The 22,288-nt window shown below is 36.7% G+C and overlaps 1 protein-coding gene across 4 annotated transcripts in view; it reads right to left on the reverse strand.

The window, feature by feature from the left end:
- The window catches only part of dclk1b (doublecortin-like kinase 1b), a 26,516-nt gene extending 4,388 nt beyond the window's left edge, over window positions 1-22,128 (reverse strand). The window contains exons 1-10 of one of the 4 annotated variants that reach the window (XM_059534205.1): window positions 21,919-22,127; window positions 21,110-21,497; window positions 18,828-19,174; window positions 8,787-8,886; window positions 7,912-8,028; window positions 2,596-2,690; window positions 1,099-1,186; window positions 837-1,006; window positions 590-709; window positions 1-36 (exon numbers count right to left, since the gene is read on the reverse strand). The exon at window positions 1-36 is cut by the window's left edge and continues 111 nt beyond it. In XM_059534205.1, coding sequence (XP_059390188.1) covers window positions 1-36; window positions 590-709; window positions 837-1,006; window positions 1,099-1,186; window positions 2,596-2,690; window positions 7,912-8,028; window positions 8,787-8,886; window positions 18,828-19,174; window positions 21,110-21,467 — 1,431 coding nt within the window. In that variant the 5' untranslated portion in view covers window positions 21,468-21,497; window positions 21,919-22,127. Of the gene's footprint in view, window positions 37-589; window positions 710-836; window positions 1,007-1,098; window positions 1,187-2,595; window positions 2,691-3,295; window positions 3,645-7,911; window positions 8,029-8,786; window positions 8,887-18,827; window positions 19,175-21,109; window positions 21,498-21,918 lie in introns of those variants that run through there. The other 3 variants (XM_059534204.1, XM_059534206.1, XM_059534207.1) reach the window with 3 other exon arrangements.
- Window positions 22,129-22,288: the final 160 nt, after the last annotated feature.

Below are 22,288 nucleotides of genomic sequence, written 5' to 3' on the forward strand. Positions count from 1 at the left end.
GTTGGAGGAGGTGATGGCATCAAAGAGGTCGCCACCCTGTTCATGCACACACAGTTTCATCGCTCATTCAGGGGCAATATCTGAGCAGTCGAGTTTAATGCAATCTAAAAAAAAACATTACTGAAAAGTTGTCTGTTTCTTATTATGTTTCTATAGTGTCTACAGTATGAAGTCAACATATTCACTACCATTTGCTGTTTGAAAGATATTTGTTAATGTTTTCGAAAGAAGTCTCTTATGCTCACCAAAGCTGCATTTATTTGATCAAAAATATAGTAAAGTACATCATACAGTAATATTATGAAATATGACTACAATTGAAAACAATACATTTCTATTTTAATATTTTAAAATGTAATTTATTCTGTGAAGGATTGTTTAATAAATAGAAATTTGAACATGCAAAGTTTGAAATTGACATGAAATAGATATCTTTTGCAACATTACGCAAACACAATTGTCTTTACTATCACTTTTGATCGATTGAATGCATTCTTGCTTAATAAAATAAATTATATGTGTAAAAACAACTTCAACAACTTAATTCATATTGCAACATATTTATATACGTAAATGTCAAATGTTTCACCTTGACCAGCTCCATGACCAGGTAGAGTTCACTGTATGTGTCCATTTCTTCAATCAGCAGAACAATATTAGGATGCTTCACTCTCCGGAGAATGGACACCTCATTCTGGATCATGTGTTCCTGTGAGCCACAGACAAGCCGTGCAATGTAACGCGGATGATCTTGCATCATTATTTTGTTTGATATCAAAAATTGTGCATTGTCTTCACTGAACAGTATTTTATAGAAAATATTCAAGTCGTCTCACCTTCCCTCTGCATTTGCTCTTGTTAATGATCTTCAGTGCATACGCTCGCCCTGTGGACCTCTCTACACACTCACGGACCACAGCAAAGTTCCCATCGCCGATCATCCGTCCCACCTTGTACCTTTCGGCTATGGAGGCAGGAACCTGAGGACAATCCTCAATCAGCTCAGCTAGAAGGAAAAAGATTTGGGATGTAACATTCAGATGAAGATGATAAGACAATAATGATAAACCTTCGTCAGAGTTTCCCAGGGTTCCTCACCTTCACTGGCCGGCCCATCGCCCTCGTCCATGGAGCTGCACACCTTGGTGGAGGCCAGAGAGAGGGAGGAGCCACTGTGCTGAGAGCCCTGTCAGCGAGATTGAAGGGCCAATTTACAACTTTAAACAAAAAAAAGTTAGTAAAGAGACTAAACTTGTTTTGTCTTTTATTAGGTTACTATATAAAACATGAATATTGATATTCTGCATTAAATAGACCCAAAGGGATCTTGGAAATTGTCATACTTTACTCTTTCGTGAAATTTCCTTCTTCTGGTGACCAAAAAAAAAAAAAGAGATATTCTGAATAACGTTGATAACTTAACAGTCTTGGTTCCCATTGATTTTCATTCATCATTGGAAATCGAAAGAAAATGGAAATTCTTTATTTCTAACTTCTAGTTTCACAGAATAAAGAAACTCATACAGGTTTGAGTGTGAGCAAATAATGACAGAATTTACATTTTTGGATGGACTATCCCTTTAAACTAAGTAGAGGTACTGAAGAGGAAAAAAAAGATCAGTTTCTATGGAAACAGCTTGGGTGTGCTAAGAATATTCAAGACTGGAGCGGGGCAGGCGAGGTGAAATTCAGCCATGTTTAATCCACTGACACCATCACATATTTATTTAAACAGCCAAGAATGAATCAATTTTCAGACAGACTATATTTGCTGCACTGAATATTATATTCAAAAGGCTATTCAGTTGAAACAATGTTGCATGTTTGTCTTCAGGCACTACATCTCCATTTCAGCAGGCGATAATATTTAAAGCTATTCCAAATAATCTATTAGCATATGTAGGCTACTGTATACATTCTTGTATATAGACACTACTGTTCGAAAGTTTGGGGTCAGTAAGAATTTGTAATAATTGTGAACAATAATATCAGGACATATTATTTCAATTAAAAATAACTATTTTCTATCTGAATAGATTAAAAAAATGTAATGTGTACCTGCTATGACAAAGCTGCATTTTTAGCAGCCATTAATCCAGTAATAAAAAAATAAAAATAAAAAGTCCACCGTTTTGACACTGTTGTGAAAATCAACTAGTTTTTTTAGAATATACAGCTAAATGAATTTTAATAGAATGTTAGTAATTCCACTTGTTTGAGCAACAGAACACAAGCAATTATATCTAATTTAACACTGTATGTTAGCAAAGCAGACAAACAGGGTAATGTTGTCAAACCGTATGATTTAGGTCTATCCCAGAGAGAGTGGAAATGAACAGGCACACAGCCAGGTCAAGAAGCTTGTCTGTTGTTGCTAGGAAACATTTTGGGTGAACGTGGAATTATTTAGCATGGATGTGCTCAACTGCAATTCAGTACTATATTGACAAATTAAAGCACCTGGAATACAATTAGGGTCAATCAGAAAGGTGAAATGGCTTGATGGTTTTGCTTGATGCAGTGAAAGATATTCTAAAAAAAGTAAATAAGTCAGTTCCACTTGAGTTAGTTACATCATGGGATTTTAAATCTCACCCTTCGTCTTCTCAGACTGGCTGGACTGGTGGGAGATGGACTGGGAGATTTGCCTGACCGTGGGGTCGAGAGCTGACTACCTGCTGTACCGTTAACTGAAATACAGAAAAACAGGATTCAGATCTAGCTACTGATGGAATATGAATCAAGCCAGGTCGGTAAATCTCATACATCAGATCAAGAATGACATATTTCACACCAAACTCAATTTGCTTGAAGAAAATGAGTCATTTTTATGATCATTTTTTGGTTGCATTTGCTAAATTGTCACAGAAATAATGCCAAAAGGTTCTAATAATAAAAATTATAATAATAAATACAAAATTATAATAATAATAATAAAAATTATATGATGCAATATATAATTTGTTTCTCTGAAAATGCTTTAAGAAAATGCACGTTTTTAATATTAAATATACATTTAGCCTTGATAATTCTTTAAGTTTAATATAATTCTAATTAAATTAGGTAAAATATATACTTAATTGAAATAAATTATTACAATATATGCATAAGTACTTACACTAGGCATTATTATATCAAGCATTGATCATTACAGCACTTTCACTACATATAGATCCTTATGAGAAGCATAAACATAATGCTTAGAAATATGACGAACACTAGTATCATGAAAAATCTGCAATGCATAAATATCAACCCTTCATTCCGATACAATACAAAATTCGAAATATCTCACCTTTACGAGTTTGCAGCACAAACCCGTTTGTCCTAACTGCTAAAGTATGCAGCACGCTGCCAGAGCAAACTGCGATTCCTCCTGCGCTCATAGTGACTGTTAGGCAGTGAGAGTATGAATGAGAGAGTGGGAGAGGAGGAGAGGATGTATGTAGTGTGTGTCTGCTGGCTGATCATAGGCAGCCTTCTGCGCACACCTTACATCATAAACAGCCACAGAGGGAGGAGTTTAGCTCATAAACATGCCGTATCATAGTCGTAGCGCTGTCTGTGTGGGTGACTATAAAGATCTCAAAAAGACCTCACAGCTAAACGCTATGAAGATGCTTCTGAATGGTGTAAGTAAAGCCGAGCGGATGACGCGGTGTAGTGAGTGGATTTTTGAAGTATCTCAAGCACTGTGTGAATACAAATAATGCTGTTTGAAGCTCAGATTACACAATGATTCAGAGATTCGGCCATTAATATGATTACATTCAAAGCACATTAAGTATCAAAGAAATCTCAGTCTTATATATTAAATGTTACTCTGTGTTTGTGTGTCACTGTGATCTGAATATCGTGTTTCCTCGCCATCTGTGTACACTATCACAGCCTGACATAATTCAGCATGTGGAGAGAGTGAGAATGCATCACCGTGTTATTTTTGGGATGGAAAACAGATTTGAAGGACTATCAGATCAGCCGTCATTCGTGTGTGTGATTACCAAACGGCAAACTTGAGAAAAACATTAGTCAGAAGACGATAGTGACAAGGAAGTGGTGAGAAGTTCACTTTCAAATTTGATCACACTTTATATGTATATTTACATATAGTTTTTTAAGGAAGGATGTTGATGATTAGAGGGCTTTATAGTTTATACACTATAACAATGGCCGTAATTGTAATGTAAAAGACTGTTAAAACCCTGTGAATTATCTACAGTATAACCCTGTGAGTTAGTTAAACAGTAAGTTTCCTTAATCTATATGGTGAAAAACTAATTGATTGGACAATTCACGTAAATGTTAACTGTTAAATGTACTGTTCATAAGATCAAGTCAACTATAATTTATAGTGAAAAAATGTAAAAAGTCATTAATGATATGACTTTGATATGTCTTTTGATTTATTAATGCTATAAATATGTTATATATTATGATATACTTAAATGTTTCACTGTTTAATAAAATATAATTAGCAAAATAAATCAACAGTCTTAACTAAACAACTAAATGAGTGATGGTTAGTGTTTCCTCTGGTGAATTAATTAAAGACACAATATGTAAATTTTCCCTAAAATATCCAAAAACCACTAGAGCAGTGTTATTTATTTTGATGACTTGATAACACACACACACACACACACACACATATATATATATATATATATATATATATATATATATATATACACACACACACACACACACACACACTCACCAGCCACTTTATTAGGTACACCTGTTCAATTGCTTGGTACACAAATTGCTAATCAGCCAATCACATGACAGCAACTCCATGCATTTAGGCATCTATGGTAGATGTGGTGAAGACGACTTGCAGAAGTTGACTGAGCATCAGAATGGGAAAGAAAGGGGATTTAAGTGACTTTGAATGTGGAAGGGTTGTTGGTGCCAGACGGGCTGGTCTGAGTATTTCAAAAATTGCTGATCTACTGGGATTTTCATGCACAACCATCCTCTATGGTTTACAGAGAATGGTCAGAAAAAGAGAAAATATCCAATGAGCAACAGTAGAGATGACAGAAAGGCAACAGTAACTCAAATAACCACTCATTACATCCAAGGTATGCAGAACACCATCTCTGAATGCACAACATGTTGAACCCTGAAGCAGATGTGCTACAGCTGCAGAAGACCACATCGGGTGCCGCTCCTGTCAGCTAAGAACAGGAAACGGAGGCTACAATTCACACAGGATCACCAAAATTGGACAATAGAAGATTAGAAAAACATTGCCTGGTCTGATGAGTCTCGATTTCTGCTGCGTCCTTCAGATTAAGATTCAGATTTTCTTGGCACACTTTAGGCCCCTTAGTACCAATTGAGCATCGTTTAAATACCACAGCCTTCCTGAGTATTGTTGCTGAAAATGTCCATCCCTTTATGACTACAGTGTACCCATCTTCTGATGGCTACTTCCAGCAGGATAATGCACCATGTCACAAATCTCAAATCATCTCAGAATGGTTTCTTGAACATGACAATGAGTTCACTTTACTCAAATGGCCTTCACAGTCACCAGATCTCAATCCAAACAGAGCAGCTTTGGAATGTGGAGGAACGGGAGATTAGCATCATGGATGTGCAGCCGACAAATCTGCAGCAACTGCGGGATGCTATCATGTCAATATGGACCAAAATCTCTGAGGAATGTTTCCAACACCTTGTTGAATCTATGCCACGAAGAATTAAGGCAGTTCTGAAGGGAAAAGGGGGTCCAACCCGGTACAAGCAAGGTGTGCCTAATAATGTGGCTAGGGAGTGTATAGATCAGTGACACAAAAATAACACTTGTGCTGTTTGAATGACCTTTCAGATCAATAAAAAAACAATTACTCCAGATTTGTTTGTTCAAGACTACATGGCAGATCTCTGTCCTGTGAAACATTCTGCCAGAGGTTGGAAGCATTATATTTGTAATCAGGTACCTCTTTCCATATATCATTCACACTCTCGCCTATCTGGTAGCCAAACAAGTCTGTTCTCCCAAAACAACATTAGCGATATCCCTCGTAAACAATTTAGCCCAATCACCCAGTTTACGCGCACCTATGTCATTTCTGCACTTTGTCAACCCTTTTCAAAGAATGAGGTTGATACTCAGTACTGGCTCATTACAAAACAGCACGCGCAGCGAGCCAGTTCTGAGGACTCATTTTGTACCTGGCTGGAATACAAAATGTGAAGAACAGGCCCTTGCTAAAGCACAATAATTGTTCTGTTTTTGTTGTTGTTTTTGACATGTCTCTATACAGCTTACTAAGTGATAAATGCTTGACCGGATGAATGCCTGGTGTTTGCCAGGAACATCAACATCAGGAAGTGATGATTCATGATCTATTTTGGGAAAAAATAATGAAACCTAGATCAACTGGATGTTCAGGACAACATTTTGAAGTGAAAATCATAAATAAAACAGAATATAATTGAATAGAATAGGACAGAATAAAAAAAAGAAAACTACAAAATGGATCACAATAAGAATAGAATAGAATAGAGTACTCAGGCTGATTCAGCATTCTGGTGGTTTTAGCATCTGGGCGAGCTACAAATGGTTCAGAAATCTAATAATCCATCCATCTAATCATTCACTCATATAAAAGTTGGTTTTCATTACCAGAACTCTATGAAAAGTTCCAGCTAAGTAGACAATCAGACTACATCAACACCAAACACAAGCATCACGGTGACTTGAACACTGAAACATCCCATTAAATGGATCTGCTAATTGACGCAAGAGCTCATTAGAGATGTCGTCGGAAGTGTCGCCTGAATTACTTCCCTAATTTGTCTTCTGAGAAACAGAATATGTGTTTGAGATCTGAAGATAATTAAGGTTATCCACTCATACATGTTTGAAATTTACACCTTTAAATTCTGAGACGGCAATGAATCAACTGACAAGTAACCGGTTTAAATTACACGAGTCACTCCTGCACATGAGTGTCAGCCTACTTCAGTGTGTATAGAAAGAACCACCCAATGGGAAAGCTCAGTTGTGACTATATGTGGCCTTTTTTGGGGAGTGGCTTTTTTCTTGCAACCCTCCCATACAAGCCACATTTGTGAAGAATTTGTGATATTGTTGTCACATGCACACAATGAATGAATGAATGATGCACTTATATAGTGCTTTATTGTGTATTGTTGTACACCCAAAGTGCCTTACAATCATGTGGGGGGTCTTTCGTCAACCACCAACAGTGCACGGCATCCACTTGGATGATGCGATGGCAGCCACAGGACAACGGCCCCAGTGCGCTCACCACACACCAGCTACAGGTAGACGAGAGAGATAGAGCCAATTAAGTGGTTTGGGATTATCAGGAGGCCATGATTGACAGGCCTGGGGGGCAATTTGGCCAGGACACTGGGGTTACACCCCTACTCTTTACGAGAAGTGCCATGGGTTTTTTCAATGACCACTCTTTGTCATAAATTCCTGCAGTTGTTTCTAAGTTTCTGTAGGACTCTTGGTGGCCTCTCTGAACAGTTTGCTCCTGGCTCTTTCATCCAGTTTGGAGCGACGTCCTGATCCAGGGAGGGTCTGTGATGAACAAAATACCTTCCACTTTTTAATAATAGACTTCACTCTGCTTCTAGGTATTGAGAAAGCCTTTGAAAAATTGTTTTGTGTCCAATTCCTGACTTGTGCCTGTCCACAACTTTATCCTGGAGATCTTTTGACAGTGCCTTGCCACCCATAAAGTGGTTGATTGTGTGCCATTGAGAAGGTGAATAGCTACACTTGATTGAATTCACAAGTCATTTTTAGGAGGGGAGTGATCCTTTTTCCAACTCAGTGATTCTGGTTTTTAGTTTTTGTTGGTGTTATATCTTTCACTTAGATGTTATAAGTTGCACTGAGTACACTGTATATAAAACCCATACCTGAGCTGCTGGAACCAGGGGACTTGCTCCTTCTCGAAGGTCCACTGCTGCGGGGAGAGCAGCGGCCCTGCATGGGAGAAATACGGCCATAGGACTGCGATTTCATCACCCTGCACTCTGAGAAAGCAGCAAAAGAGAAACACATCTGAATCTTTCATCTGAATCAAATCTTTCTCGGTTCCAGCTCTACACTATGATCCTCCTGTCTTTGTAAAACACACTGAAGAACATCTCATCTGTGTGGATGACCTGATGTCACCGCCGATCAATCTACCGCAACCTCATTCTGACCCAAACATGTCAGCCTGAGGTCTGATCAGAGGAGTTCTGACAGGCTGGTTTGCTCTCAGACACCATAGTCAATATGTCTATCAACAGGATTTTAAAATAGCTCTGGTGCATGATTCTGCACTGTAAATGTCAATGGCTATTTATTAATTATAATAAATAATGGATAATAAACAACTAATGTCATAATAAGTTAAAAATGTCAGCTAATTATGATACTGCTAAACAAAAATGGTTTTTAACTTTTGTTTACAAAAAGCAGCATTTTACAAATGGAAAACACATTTGCTGTTAATGTCAGTACAGCTTTAATATTATGCAAGTGACAACACTGATTCTGACAGCAGTAAACAAATGCTATAGCTAATGAATTAAAACAAACACCGGTGGAAGAGCTTATTATCTGAAATTAAAACCTTAATTCTCAAATAATACAATATTGGACTGGATGTTTATTTGCCAATAAAGCTTGTTTAAATGTATCAATCTAGTTATTTTTGTAACTAAGGCTTGTGGCACAGTTGTTGTTGGTCTTAGGAAAACAGTCATGCTTTAAAAAGGCACGGACACATTATCCATGATCTTACCACTCTCATCCAACAAGAAGTCATCCTGGTAGCGGAACCTCTCTGGGCCACAGGCAATAAATATATCATCTTCACCAAAGAAGTCCTGAAGGCATGCCACCTACAAAAATAGCAGAGGTAGACTTATTATATGAAAATACAATTCTGTTCAATAGTTTGGGGTTGGTAAGATTTTTAATTTTTTTTATATATATAATGTTTTTGAAAGTCTCCTTCATTCACCAAGGCTACATTTATTTGATCAAAAATACAGCAAAAACAGGAATATTGTATAGTTTTCTATTTTAATATATTTTTAAAAAATTTTATTCCTGTGATGCAAAGCTGAATTTTCAGCATCATTACTCCTATAGTGTATATTTTCTTTCTTTTTGAGGTCCTAATACAGATAAACACATTAAATGTCACTTAATCACAATATAAAACTCACTAGAACTGAAAAAATATATATGATTTAGCTTGTAAATAGATGCATTTTCTAATTAAATACAAAATACTTAGCCTAAACAGTGTAGATATTAGGCTAAATAAATGAATTAGGCTGGAATAGGCTAAATAAAACAATCCACTCATATAAAGTCAATAATTCAAGGCTCAGATGAAAGGGTCGATTTGAAACCGTGTTTAACATCCTCATTCTAAAGGTCAGTGATCAGTGATTCATACAGATGCATGAATGAGAAGCAGTTTAGCATCTCACTTTATGTATCATCTACACATACCAATGAGAACTTGTTGCTGTAGCAACAGTGACGTCATCACCAAGATCAGAGTAAGATGATTCAGTCAGGAGGCACAAAGTGAGCCAATGCTCTCATGCTGGGTGCAAAAAGAGTGAATGATCCAATATTCAGTGATATTACAACAGTATAAATGGTAACACTGATGAAAGCAACAAAAGTCGGATAATAAGCCTGCTACTGTATGTGTGATATTTTGTGTGCAACACAGCAGAGGTTCCACCTAATATTTTAAAGGCAAGACATCTGTTCTTAAAGATTATGCACATAAATTGAACAATGACAGATCTAATGAATTCTAATGACAAATCTAATTTAACGATGCATTGTGTATAGTGGTTGATAGTTATAAAAGTCATTACAGCAGTGGTAAATATCCTAGCCAGAGAGAGTCTTCATAATAAGCTCAGTTGTTTTTTGTGCTGTAAAGATTTAAAAGAAAGGGAATAAACTGTGCAGTCATTTTATAACAGTAGCAATATTATTGACATAGTCTTTAGCTGAGAATCTGCAAAATCTGGCAGTCTGATCACAAGTTTTGTCTGTCGGGTTGTGCACGAAATTTCACCTTGTGCTGCAGCACCACCTTCTGGAAAGCATGCAAACTAACAACAATATAAGCTGTTGCGTTAGAACTAACGTGTACTTACTTATTCAACTAATTTCAAAGGTGGAATAAAAAAATATAAGCTTTTTCTAAACCACAAACTGAAGCTACCATATTTTATGAGTTAAAATACATTTTTAAACTGACTGTGTGGAAAGATACAAAGTTTTACGGACATGATTATTTTTATAATCTTAATAAACATTCCATTTGCTTTCTTTAAATCAGATATAAGCTTGAAATCAAATAAAATACTTTAACGCGAAACATAGTTTATTACAGTCTATTCTACAACAGTGCTACTTGGTTTAAATGTGTAAATACATACCTGGAGCCTAACAAGCCCAAAAGCATCCACTGGCTGAAAATTAAACAAAAAAACCAAATTATGAATTTAAACATGCCATTTTCATCCGTGCGTATATTTCTCCTGATCACCACAAGATGGTGCAGACACCTCATTTTGCAGCTGCCACCAACAAGGCCACATAACTAATTCTTACAAGCAATACTTATTCTTCTCCTATCCAACATTTTTATTTTAGCATCTCTGATGCCCCTGAAGCCCCTGAAGGCACCTGCCATATTTCGGCCCCAAATTATCATAATAATACGTGAATAGGCTTTGCAAAATCAGGACAGTATATAGAAGCAATCTTTAAAATCCTGATGACACCACTCACATTTAGAAGATGAAGAACCGTCATAATCGGAAAAACTAATCTTCTTCTTACATTTTACTTTGATTGCAAAGGGTAAATCAATCTGATGGCAAGAACATTTTGTACCAGGCAGCCGTAAAACTTAAAAACACGCTCAAATCTGATGAATTTTGTAATCCATATCTACCATCTGAAGTACAGTAGGGACTTTAACTGGCTCTACAAGTAAATAAAATTGGATTCAAGTGAAACGATGCCAGGATACGATGTACTCCATTTCTTCCGAAACCTCTTAAAATACAGGAAAAATGATCTTCTAACCTCAGTTAACTTTCTGTTGACTGGTTGACTTCATGTCCTAACAAAGTTAGTAGATAGCAGCGAGTAGCATGTTTAGAATGAAATAATTGAACAATAATATTTAGTTATCCATTACTGTAAGCATCAGCTATGAGGATGTATCATAAATAAATCAGGGTGATACAAAGATATGACCTTCTCTGAGGTTCCATGAGCACCTCCTGCAGGTTTATGTCCTGTTCGACAGGAAGCTTTTTACTGGCTTTTCCTCTCAATGCATTACTATGATGTGGTTCATCTGTGAAGCCATTACTGACACTTATCTGCAGATCCATAATGCACAAGTACGCAAAGCCTTTAAGAGTTTGGGGAATGATCTTTGACTAAATGAAGCTTTCTTTTCACCAAATCATGATGCAGAGTGTGTAATTCGACAAACCCTACTTGCAAGTATTCATGCACAGGTCACAATATCCACATCAGCTGCCTTCTTATTTTTCATATTTCATAAGGCTATTTGTCTCCTGAATAAATATGGGTGTTATGAACTGATGCACACGAATAATTCACTAGATTCTTAAGGATTCTGCTAAAGGCGTGTGAGGGGAAGCTTTTCAGTTGCTTAAAAACCACAAACGCATTCATAATAATCTATAATAATGTACACATAAATAAAATGTTACACAAATTGTAGTTAGTAAGGTAATCCATTACAGTACAGTTTTAGGTGTGTGTGTGTGTGTGTGTGTGTGTGTGTGTGTGTGTGAGAGAGAGAGAGACATCTCAAAACATGAGTAATGGTACTGATAGTACAAACTAGACCTTGATGTATTAATTTATAGTCTTTCGCTCTGTGCAGTCCCAAATTTTCATTACACTGAGACATATGCTATCACAGTTTAGATCACCTGTGTGGGGGTTGTCTCCCATTTCACCAGGAAGGATTTTTCTCAGGAAATACATTAGCATATTTGCTAGAAATAGTCTGTCTGGGTTCTGAGGTTGTGCTGGGTCTGTCGCTGGAAGCGTAAGGGAAATCTAGGCCAGGTTGACAAAGTGTAGTGACTAAATGATGAGAGGAACATTGGATTACATTTAATCTACCAGAATTATGTTATCATAAGGTAACTTAATTTCTTTTCTTTCTTATTTTGGTTGATGTTATTTGCAAATTAATCTTGTTATTTTTTATAGAATACGGTTTTAAATTAACATCACTGCTGTATTGAAGGACGCTTCCAGCACAACCTTAAAACGAACCCACCCGAAATAATACTGCAGTCATTATTTACTCACACTCATATAATTCCAGACCCATATGCTGTTATCTTGTTCTTTGGAACACAAAGAGAGGATTCTGAATAATATTCACATAGTTATTTTCCATTCAAATGTCCATAGTGAGTCGGCTGTAGAAGAAATTGGCTTTGTTTGAACTGTAATTCTTCAGTCTCTATTCACTCAAAGCGGGAGTTTGGTTAAATTATACCGAACTCCCGCTTTGACTGAATAGAGACTGAAGAATTACAGTTCAAACAAAGCCAGATTTTTCTACAGCAGACATCTGTGCATTATCATCTGCCACAAAGCAAAATAACATTCAGATTTCCTAAAATGAGTAACTACAATATGGACAATTTCCCTGCCATAGAACTGAACCAGATCTACATATTCAGTAGAGCAGGAAAGGCAAGCCAAACACTGTAAGATGGTGGGGGGAGAGCATTGATTTCCTTTCAGCATGGACTCAGTGACACCGCCACATGTCCCAGCAATAACCCACAGATCATAGATCTGGACAGACCCCTGCTGTTAAACACCCAGAAGCTTTCATCAGGCAAACGCAGCCAGCTTGTGCTCACTGATGCCATTCAGGACTTCTTAAACACAGGTTAGAAACACATGGGCAAGACTGTGGTGGCGAATCTTTAAGACACAGACTCGTAAAACTATTAATGAATAGTAGGCATGGTAACATTTTATTATAGGGACTAATTCTCACTATTAACTAGTTGCTTATTAGAATGCTTATCATTAACATATTTAATACTTATAAAGCGCATATTCTGCATAACTAAATTCTACATCCCTAATCCTATTCAATATCTAAACTTAACCACTACCTTATTAACTATCAATTAGCAACAAATTGGGAGTTTAGTGATGCAAATGTCATAGTTAATGGTTTGTTAATAGTGAGAACTGAAATAAAGTGACCGTATATGTTATTCTTAATAAGTACTTAATATAAAATTAAAATCTGAAATGGTTTATTCCATTGAGGAATTTTACTATTAAATATCAATAAGTGATTGTATTTAAGTGGGGCACAATGTGCACAAAAGACCATAAGCAAATGGTGTCTAATCTATAATATCTACACCATCAAAATATTTCCTGTTGGGTAAAAGCATCCTGGAGAGTTATCATTTATTATTGAGATGTTTATGAGGTGGAGATATACCATTAGAGTTAACTTTGCACTGTATGATAGTGATAGCATGAAATCACTAAAGAGTTCAGAATCCTGCAGGTGGCACTTGTGGTACTTCCTTACAGCGTGTCATTGATATACTATTATAGTATTTGTTTATATTTTTTCTGCTTTCACTTTAATTTGAGTTAGTTTTAGTAATTTCGTTGTATTTTTTTATTATTTTAAATATGTCTTTGTAATATTACTGTATGTATCAATTCATTTATTAATTTATTTTTATTCATTTTAGCTTATTTAGTTTTATTTATTTAAGTACATCAACTTTAAACAAAAATGAGAAATGTTGCCTTGGCAATTAGCTGAATAAATTAAGTTTAAGTATATATATATTTCAGTTATTGTTTATTTTCAGTGTTTTATTCTTGATTATAACCCTGGCTTACAGACCACTGGTTCCCAACCCTGGTTCTGGAGGCACCCCAACACTGCAAGTTTTACATGTCTCCGTAATCAAACACACCTGATTCAGGTCATCAGGTCAGAATACTTTCTGTGCACAAAGAAAGAAATAACGACATTATTCAACAATTTCTTCTCTTATATGTCAGTCTTCGATGCACGTTCACGAGAGTACCACGACACATGCGTGGTAGCCTCAGGAGCCAGTACAGTGTGATTTCAACCTTACTAAAAAAATCGGAAATCGGAATCGGCCAAGAAAATTGCAATCGGTGCATCTCTAATTAAAAGTCAAGGAAATGCATTTATCAAAAGGTGTGGAAACCCTGTCAATAAGAATAAAATATAGTACAGTAATAACAAAACCTATTCTTGATGACGACCCATGCATTTTATGTCAGCCATATTTTTGTGCTTGATTTTTGAAATGGCAGCATTGTTTGGTCTGAAAGGACTCTTGTCACTCATGTTTCACAGTAATGGCAAGAGGTGACCTTTCAGGAGGAAACTGAACTGCCTATTGAGGTGCATTACATAAGTCAAGCAGTGGCAGATAATGAGTAATGACTAAATGCAAGTCAGCTTGTTGCAGTGTTACTCATACTCCCACATGTCACTGCATGGGTTTACACTGGAGCCACAGTACTGTCAGGACAGACTGAACATTCACAAGGCTTACAGACCTGATCAGGTTAGGCTGGTTAGGTTCAGCGGTTAACCATTAGTAGATGGCATAACTATTTTCATATTTGATTATAGATACAGATGCCAGTTCTTGGATTTTGGAGGTTTTGGATCTTGGAAAATAAATTATGAGGTAATTTCAGAAGAAGCAAATGAAACATCTGATTCAAAAACACCTAGACATGCAAACAAATAACCCAAAACCAAGCATAAAAGGCTTGAAGTCAAACAAATTCGCTAATTTAGGGTCCTATGATTTCAAAGATGCAGAATCGGAATACGGTCATAAATATAAAAAACTTATGAAATTTGGTACATTTTTGAATATTTTAATTTCAACAGTTGTGCAGCACTTTGTTTGCCAAAAAATAAAAGGAATTTTAAAATGTTCATTTGATAGTATTTAAAAGATGAATTAAATTGATAATTGAAAATAAAATATAAAACAAAATATACACAACTTCTTAAAACATATCATAGGGTTTTATTACTATAAAAAAATAAATTAATAAATGAATTAATCAACTGGAAATACATGCTTTTGCATTTATCCTTGCACCAGTATAATGGATTCCAGAAAAAATTACATGGAAAGGACAGAATTTTGGAAAGTTTTGGAAAAATTAAACAGATTTTATAAGGACCAAATATCAATAAATTGTTGTTAAATTGTATATAGGTTCATGATTTCAATTAATTAGACATGCTTTTTGATTACTAAAATAAAATGTTACCATTACAATGGAATTTAGAAAAATTACAACAGAATCCAGAAATAAAATAAAATAAAAATTAAAAAAAACTACAAAAATAAAATGGAATTTGAAAAAAAAATGACATGGATTTCATAGGGTCCTCTGCCGAGTTGTGAAATACCACACCTTGGCCGACGGCAATGATGCAGCCTTATAGCACTCTTCACAAGAAGAACACCCATTGGGACATCCATTCAACCCAGACAGAGTCAAAAGGATGCTTACGCTGAAACTGACACAAGCAGAAACCTCGCCACTGTTCAGCCCTTATGAGCATGACCATCTGTGGAAATTTCCTCAGTGTGGAAGCTAATATGTGAATGAAAGAGCTCTCTTAGCCTTTCAGCTAATATTTATGGCACAGACGACAAGAGACCCATGCCATCCGCAGGAATTAAAGGGGAAATGCCTGTCTGTCTATCCTCAGGCTGTCTCACATGAGAATAAGCTTACATGAAAAAGCCAGTGGACAGCACCACAAAAGGCTTCAAAGAATCCAGGATTATAGGAATCACTCCACTGTGCAAACATGAAAGAAACGTTTGTTTTGTTATTGTCGTCAGATTAGTGGTAAAGTAAGTCTGCTATGTAAGGGATAATGTACAGTCAGTTGGTCATCAACGCAAAATAAAACCCTGGCAGGGTGTATGATTAAGACCCCGATGACCAGCTGTGATTAACGACCGTCTAGCTAACCATTATCATGCTTATTACATCTACTTGCCAAGCAAATAAATACTTAGACATTACTAATTTAATATTTTGTAATATAATATAATCTTATGTAATGTAATCTAATATAAGGAAAGCCAGTTTCAATTAGCATTGCTATGGATAAACGTGAGTGAGGAAATATCAAACTGATGAATGTTGTGACTGACCAATCAGAATCGAGTATTCCAAAAATCCATGTAATGAATAGTTCTTAGTGTTCTTAGTTTTTATAGCAACATAGATCTGTCAGTCTGAAGAATTAAATATTTTGTCAGGATGCTGGAGCACTTAACCCAAATGTATGGAGTGGTGTTACTCATCAGCAAGTGTTCCATCCTGAAAAATGTTTTACAACAGATCAACTGACCAATAACATCCTAATACATTTCAAAGATGGCATCAGTCGCTCTGAGAGAACTTCCTCTCAAAAGAAGGTTAGATAAGGCCAGGAAGCAAAGGCTAAGGCCAAGATTTATTCCATTTATAATTTAAATCTAAATGTTTTTTTTTAATTATTTCTACTAAGAGATTTCACAGTAACCATTCCTAGATGGCCAAATCGTCTGAATTTCCGCCTCAAGAAATATCTGAGGGCACTTTTCAAACTGCTGATTCACTATAAATCAAATGCATTGCACTTCCATCTAAACATTCAAATAGGATTCAATGAATGATGTAGAAATAAAACAAACATGTTGATTTTGTCTATTCAACAATTTATACATCTGCCACAACAGTCATCTTTAGCAAATATTGAATAATGGGATTAATTGGGATTAGTTTGCTGTATTAATCAGCATATATTGTAATAAATTCAATTACATTTTTAATCAATTGACAGCCCTACTAATAAGCTTTTTATCAACATAAATTCTGTCTGTGTAAAAATGCTGAGCAGTGACTGCACAAGATCCCGGGCCCTATGCATAGGCAGTCCTAATGGGCCCCCCTCCCCATGAAAATATATATTCCAGACTTTTCAAGGGCCCTCTCTTCCTTTGGGGCCCTGGTAATCAGTACTGGTCTTACCCCCAGTCCGACTCCCCTGAGTGACTGTATTCATATAAACTGTATATCAAACCTACTAAAGCATTTTTTGGAAAATGTAGGATCACAATGCATCAAATCAAGAAAATCAATTCCCTTGGCACATCATCACCCGTTACAGCAATGTTTTGGGGGGTGTAGTAAATGTTTCTCTAGGAGAAAATAAACAGCCATGCATAATGCAGCCTCGTGTGAGAGGCCTGTTTGATCGCAATCCTGAGCATCCATCATCCCAACCCCGGCCTGTAACATCACCACTAATGCACCCCTCCTGCCGCAGAGGCTGTTCCTAAGCAACCAACCCCCAGCAACCAGACTGCCATGGAAACCAAAAAGAGGGAAATCAAGGAGAGGGGAGAGGCCCTTCACATACTTGGGATGTGAGAAATTAGGGGATATTCCAACCTAGAAATATCTGTTTGCATGAAGTTCAACCTTAAATTGTGACTGCTGCGGTGGGTGTAAACAGAGGAAAATATAACACCACTGAAAGCCAATGAGTTTAACGCCCTCCGGTGACAGCTTGTCATTTCATCAGTCTGCTCCTGCGGAGACACAGAAAGGTCACCATCACCCAGTCCCCAGCCATACGGCTGCCTCCCTCTGTCTGATATCTTTCCTCCATCTCCTTCTCCACAGTATTTACCTTTATCTCCCTATCAATCTCTTTTGCTCATATTCAAGCAACATAAACACAAATTAATCTACGGAAATTTATATCTCAGCAGTAAAACAGCAACACTTGATGAGCAAAGTACTGAAAAAAAATACTGAAATCACTACAATAGAGTGGCATAAATCATTAAAATATAAGCTTGCAAGGTTGCAGGTTTAGAACACATAAGCAAGTCTTGTCGTTAAAAAAATTTGCAGTGCATTGGTGTTATTTTTAACAAAAAAAAAAACTAATACAAAAGCTGAAATAAAATTAAATTAAAGCTAAACAGAATTATTACAAAATAAGAAAAATACTATATAAATATATACATATATAGCCCATTCCAAATTGTAATCCTATAATTGAATATAAATAATACGAAATAACACTGAACCAGAATAACAACCAAAAGCATTCTTAATGCATGCATACCAATAAAAATTCTCTTTTATAAATAGAATTGGATTGCAGCATTAAATAAATGTTTTGTCATTACATTCTGAAGCAGAGAGCACCTCATTTACTTTATGTTTGTTTAAAAGTAAAGTCTGAAAGTAGTCTCAGCATTTAATTTACAGTACTCATTTTTGGCTCATTAACACTAACACAAACAAGTACAGCTCTAGCAACTCTAAATACGGTTTCACCAAATAACTGAGCAAAAAAGCAGATCGCTGAAGAAGGAGAGAGTGAGAAACTGACTGACCTCTTTGAGATGATGATGCACGAGCAACCTCACCTTTAGAGAAACCAGGGCAGGAAGCTCAAAAAACATCTTGTTTGACTAACTAAGGTAAATGTCAGGAGACTAGCTTTGCTTTATTTACAGCTGAAGTGTGTAATTTCTGCACCACAAGCATCTCCTGAGTCCACTGATCTATCCAAATAGTTCTTTCAACCAAACGATCATATCATATTCTGCACCCAAAAATACAAAAGTGCAATTATCTACTTAAATGAAATGTCCACTGTACCTACCAGTTTACCATCCACCGTATAAAGCTTCTTGACCACTCCAGAGTCCAGTTTGATGGCATCTGTGATATCCGTGAGAACCTGCTCAAATGAATGGGCCGTCTTCTTGTTGAGAAGTATACGCACGGCTTTCCGAGGCTTCACCCCGCTGCGGATTATGGTCACCAGTTTGGGTCGGATGAAATCCTTGTTATCCTTGGTTTCTATTGAAACAGCCTTGGCGCTTGCCAGAGAGGTGGGCGCTCGTGCCGATGCAGCGGTCTTGACGTTGACTGACCAGTTGGGGTTGACATTCTTTGTGTATTCCAGATTCTTGTAAGGCTCAATTGATCCACATACGTAACTCTCACCTGTGATACAAAATTAAATAATAAGTGAAATAACGAGTGAGTATCACTGAGAACTGATCTTTCAATCAATTTGTGAACTGACTCAAAAAATTCACTGAAAAGAAATGACAAAATTTTTTATTTTTTTAACTATAAATTTAAATGTCTACCCCTGTAACACTGAGAATTAATGAATGAACAGGTGTCCTATATAAAAATGCACCACTGTGATGGCCACTGCTACTATTTCAAAATCAGATCAGAGTCATTTAACACATAATTCAAGGACAAACTTTCAGTTCTCGGGTTTGATTTATTGGTCAACACTGAGAGGAAGGGAGTGGTATAGAGATGCAGAAGCTGTTAAATATTAATGAGCATTTTAAAATGACTATTGGTTTAAATCATAGGGCTCTCTGATATCCACTCACAGACAATAAAAGCTTGATCCTTGTTCAGTAGACCCCAGATATGGAACATAACTAATGTGATGACTTTCCACATAGTAAATTCCCTGATTGGTGTACACAATACAGAGATATCCACCACCCCTATAGCCTGTTCTGGTATGACAATAGTTAAGAGGGAGGAGTTGGGGTGGAGGAGGGATGCCAGAAAACTGTATAAGTTGGCTGTATATATATTGTTCCTAGATGAGCTCAACCTGTGCTGAACTGATTGATTATCTGAACATGCTACTCCCGAACCTTGTTAATAAAACATCAGTTGAAGAAATTCAGCATTACATCTCTTGCTCACCAATGGATACTGTACAGTGAATGGCTGCCGTCAGAATGAGAGCTTAAATAGCTGGTATATATGACTTGTAGTCATCAACATAAGTACAATCCATCAGTTTATATCTTGTCAAGAGACAAGCTGTGTATTTGTAATATAAAAAAAAATCAGTTAACTTTAAACCTGTGCTTACAGCTAAAATATGAATCCTTTAACCGCAATATTACTTTCTTCAGTTAAAAAGTTGCCTTGTCTAAATCAGGAGAGAAATGTGCACAGATCAGGCTTTCTACAGTTCTAAACAAACATATTGGATTTTGATGTGAGAGTACAACAGGGCAAGGCACTTGCAAGAAATGTTGCATTTTGGCCAGAAGCAAAGATTTAAAGTTAAAAGGTCCTAATGATAAATTTGTTTCCTAAACCAAACACCTTTTTTTTTACTACACAAGAGATTAATTGTTGGACTGGAGATGTGTGGATGACTTGTAGTTTACTGTGATGCTTTTATCAACTGTTCTCTCATTCTGATGGCACTCCATTCACTGCAGGCATCCATTCATTATCCATTGATAAGCAAGTGATGTAATGCTTTATTTCTCTAAATCCTTTCAGATGACAAAACAAACTCATCAAAATTTTGGATTGCCTAGATTTTCAATTTTAATGGGTTAGGATAAAAATAATTTTACCCAAATAAAGGTTAATTTTAAAATAACTAATTACATTTCTCTGGGTCTCTGAGACATATAACTGTCATTCACATCAGAGCATAAGGAATAAAATGACCAATTAAACACTGGTATGTTTTATTTAAAGAGCAAATGTGGTCTTAAAGGTTGGCAAATTCTTTATGACTTTAGATATCATCAGAAAAATAATGCTGGAATGTCTCATTTGAAAATGGTAACTGGTGGTCCAGCTTGTTCAAGCTTTCAGACTGTCTAGTACCCAATAAACCCACTACAAGCAGGTTGTCAGTTTTTAAAGTAGTCTTTCTTGGGAAAGCTTATTAATAAACACTTTAGACTAACTATCATGTTTCAAAACCATAATTTTCCAGCCTGTTGTCTTCATGTGAAGAACAGGTACAAATCCAAACCTAGACACTTGTGTTCTAATGCACAGTTGACCATGTAGCACAGTATGTCAAGTTGAACAAGAAACAAAAGATACTGACTGGTGTGTGTCCCTCCATATACAGACACCCAAGCTCACCTTCCACCAGCTGGTCCATGCTGGTAATCTTCGACCCATCAATGGTATAAATGGTCCGGACGCCCTGAGGCAGATTAACATTATCTGATAGGGAGCGGGTGAGGTCTGCGAGCAGAGCATCGAAAGAGCGGAATCTGTCATTGGAAATAGCGTACACAATCCCTTTGAAGTACCGGTCTCCATTGCGGTAGAACCGGACCCTCTTGGCTTTCTTTTCCGAGCTCAAAGCCTGTAGGGTCCGGGTTCGGTATAGGCTGCAGTGGGCGCTGTGCGTGGGGCTCGGGAGGCCGTTCGCACGTGAACCCGCACGGCTGTATCTTTGTGCTTTGTCCCGTTCGTCGAAATGCTCCAGCTCCATGTCAACACCCGGGGCTGTAGTAGGCTATCTCTGTGGAAAATTGTGGGAAAATGTGGCTAGATGAGTTATGTTTAAAATATAATTGCATTTATTCTGAATATCACACCGACTTTTTTCTCTTTTTCTTAAGTAGGCATATTGTATATTAAGCTAAAATAAGCATTTGGAAATGTACATTTCCGTGCGCTTATCCAACTGTCAAAAAAAAAACATATAATTAAAAAAAAATGTTTTATATAGCCTACGTTTTAAATGATAAACATTAATGTGTTATTGTTTTATAATTATATAACATAATATATTTTAATAATTATAATATTCAAGTTATTTAAACACGCCCAAAGGGAAAGCACAATGAAGTCGTGATTACATGTTTCATCAATTAAAAAGCGATATGAATGCACTAATATAGGCTAAATGTAAATGCTTCAAAAAAGCATATTCATCTTACTTGTGCGAGTGTATCCGATGAGCACAGTCGATATGAAAGCACACATCTAATGGCTTGTCATCTCTTCCAGAGGATGCTAGTGATGGTTTTAAGAGCAGGAGGAGAGAATCATGTGCTCTGCTGTGCTGGATGGGATGGGGCGGATGGGCTGCAGCCGGTGTCTGTCTGCCCCTTGCGCTCTTTACGTTAGACTTAGAACATCCCTCGCTTCAATGCAGACTGGCAGCCTTTATCGTATTCCTGAGGGGTGAGGGGTGGGGGCTTCAATAAATGAATACGAGTGAGCAGGGCTACGTCTTAAACGTTAGGGAGCTGCCTACCTAGACACCTACCTAAGAGACTGTCTCAAATGCAGGTCCTCGCGGGGGAG

This window comes from Carassius carassius, chromosome 41 (assembly GCF_963082965.1).
Source record: "Carassius carassius chromosome 41, fCarCar2.1, whole genome shotgun sequence".
Classification (NCBI taxonomy): Eukaryota; Metazoa; Chordata; class Actinopteri; order Cypriniformes; family Cyprinidae; genus Carassius; species Carassius carassius.